General features: G+C 36.2%; 1 protein-coding gene across 1 annotated transcript; it reads right to left on the bottom strand.

Moving 5' to 3' along the window:
- Positions 1-463: 463 nt before the first annotated feature.
- On the bottom strand, positions 464-1,252 carry LOC129972507 (histone-lysine N-methyltransferase SETMAR-like). Its single transcript, XM_056086666.1, has 2 exons — positions 903-1,252; positions 464-806 (listed from the first exon to the last, which is right to left on the bottom strand). The coding sequence occupies exons 1-2, from the start codon at positions 1,250-1,252 to the stop codon at positions 464-466; spliced, it is 693 nt and encodes a 230-aa protein (XP_055942641.1).
- Between the last annotated feature and the right edge of the window lie 966 nt (positions 1,253-2,218).

The following is a 2,218-nucleotide window of genomic DNA, read 5'->3' as shown; positions in this document are numbered from 1 at the left end:
ACTTGGTGTTTTTCTACAGTGTGTTATAACTGAATTCTGCTAATATTTTGATTCTATTGAATTATATATTAAATCATATTTTAGTTTCATGAGAAGTAAATACCATTTAAAAATATAACATAGTCATTTCGTATTATTTCAATTAATCACATACTCATTACTTCTTTATAAACCCCTATTTTCTTTAAAATGAAGTTAGCAGTGTACGCCAGTCTAAAATAAGAGAATTGACTGCAAGCGGTTTTATTTTGTTTTGACTCTTTAATTCTATTAGTGACAAATTATTTGCTTATAAAATACTTCTTAAACAATGACAAACATATCGTTAGTACATGTATTATATTAATGCAACTAAAAATTCAATAAAAATAATCATATGTGACTAATACGTGGGTTGGAACTTTAATAGTGGCGATATACATGGAATACAAAAGTGATTCATGTTACCATGTTTTGCAGTCCTTCAATCTCGTCGATAGCATTGTGTACAACTTGTTTCCAACGATGTGGAAGTCGCAGAAGACCTGTAACAGCGCCTGTTCTGTTGATAGTTCGAATGGTCTATTGCGGCAAGAATCTCTGGAACAGTTTTAAAGCGAATGTCACGAAACGATTCCTTCCTCTTAGGAATCAAGTCAAAGTCACAAGGGATTAGATCTGAGGAGTATGGTGGATGATAAAGTACTTCCCAGCGCCATTGATCAAACAAATCAGACACAGCTTGTGCTACATGCGGCCGAGCATTGTCATGCAAAATGATAGGGACGTTCCGTAGAAAGTGTAGCCATTTTTGTCTCAAAGCTGGTCTGATATGGAGCTCCAAAAATAAGCAGTAATACTGCGCATTTATTGTCTACTGTGGGGAAACAGTATGCGTTAGGATGACATCATCACAATCGTACACGAGAATTAGCATAACTTTCACATTGCTGGGGTTCTGAAGAAATTTCGAACTTCGTGGTGGCCCGTAATGACGCCATTCTTTTGATTTTTGTTTCAGTTTTAGCTGATAAGATCTGGCCCAAGTCTCATCCAGCGTAATGATGTGGCGTAAAAACGCCTCACCTTCGCGCCCATAGCGCTTCAGGCGGGTTCGAGCAGCATCGTATCGTAGCCATTTTTGCATTTCAGTCCAATTATGTGGAACCCATCGTAACGCAATTTTTCTCATGCCCAGGCTTTCCTTCAGAATGTGCAGCACAGTTGTATGCGCAAATCTTGTCTGTCGGGCCAGCTCCGAATGGTTTAGCATTGATCCCCGTTCATTAGTGTGGCAACAGCATGCATTTCTGCTTCGCTGGCATTAGGACGACCAGGCAGATGCACTTCTGCCACATTTTGGAGTGCTTCATTGAAGGCTTTTACCCATCTTGCAACAGTTCTTTCTGTAAGACAAAGTAGATTCCCCGCAAGCCTCTTGAAGCCCTAGACAATATTGCCGTGCTATACGATCTCTGGCACATTCAATTTTTATCCAACTTTGTTATTCTTGTTTTGAAAACATCCTGACAACACTTATTTTAGACCTCAAGCTAATAGAAGGATCAGCTCTTCGCGTCATTTCGCATGCGCGTGACGTAGGAAGGACGAGTCTTTTTGCTGAGAGGTTAGGTAGATATGTAGCTAACGTGTGGTATACGTGACATTCTTTGGGTTTGTTGTGTGGCGTTTTTATAGCAGTGTTGCCACTATTAAAGTTCCAACCCCTGTAAATGCTCTATTTTAAGTATTGTTTGTTATAATGTGTCTGGCACTGTGAGCACGAACTCAATACTTGATAAAAATGTTGGACCTAAAATCGGAAAGTTTAATTTCCTTAAAAGTCTATTTTTAAAAATTTTATTTTTGATACTTAAGACTGTTTTAGAAAAAAGTTACAATTCTAAACATAAGAAAATATTGTCTTCCATTGAAGTAGAACAAAAAGTAATATTTTATATCCGAATAACATTAAAATAAAACTGATGCTCTAATATTATTTTTATTACATGGAATTTACTTCAACCAAAACAAAATCAAAATTTTCCATCCCTGTAAGAAAGATAAATATATATAGGGGAAATTATATCTATTGTTGAAGAGCTACTATGAAACTCTAAATACTAAAATCTACAATTGGAAGAAAGAAACTAATTTACTAAACGTATCTACTAATCCTAAAGGACGATGTCTAGACAGATAATTCTATGAAATAGATAAATCAGACGAAAAATTTAAT

This window comes from Argiope bruennichi, chromosome 1, assembly GCF_947563725.1.
Source record: "Argiope bruennichi chromosome 1, qqArgBrue1.1, whole genome shotgun sequence".
NCBI classification, from domain to species: Eukaryota; Metazoa; Arthropoda; class Arachnida; order Araneae; family Araneidae; genus Argiope; species Argiope bruennichi.
The sequence above is the reverse complement of the archived record's forward strand: the minus strand, read 5'-3'. Positions and strand labels throughout refer to the sequence as shown.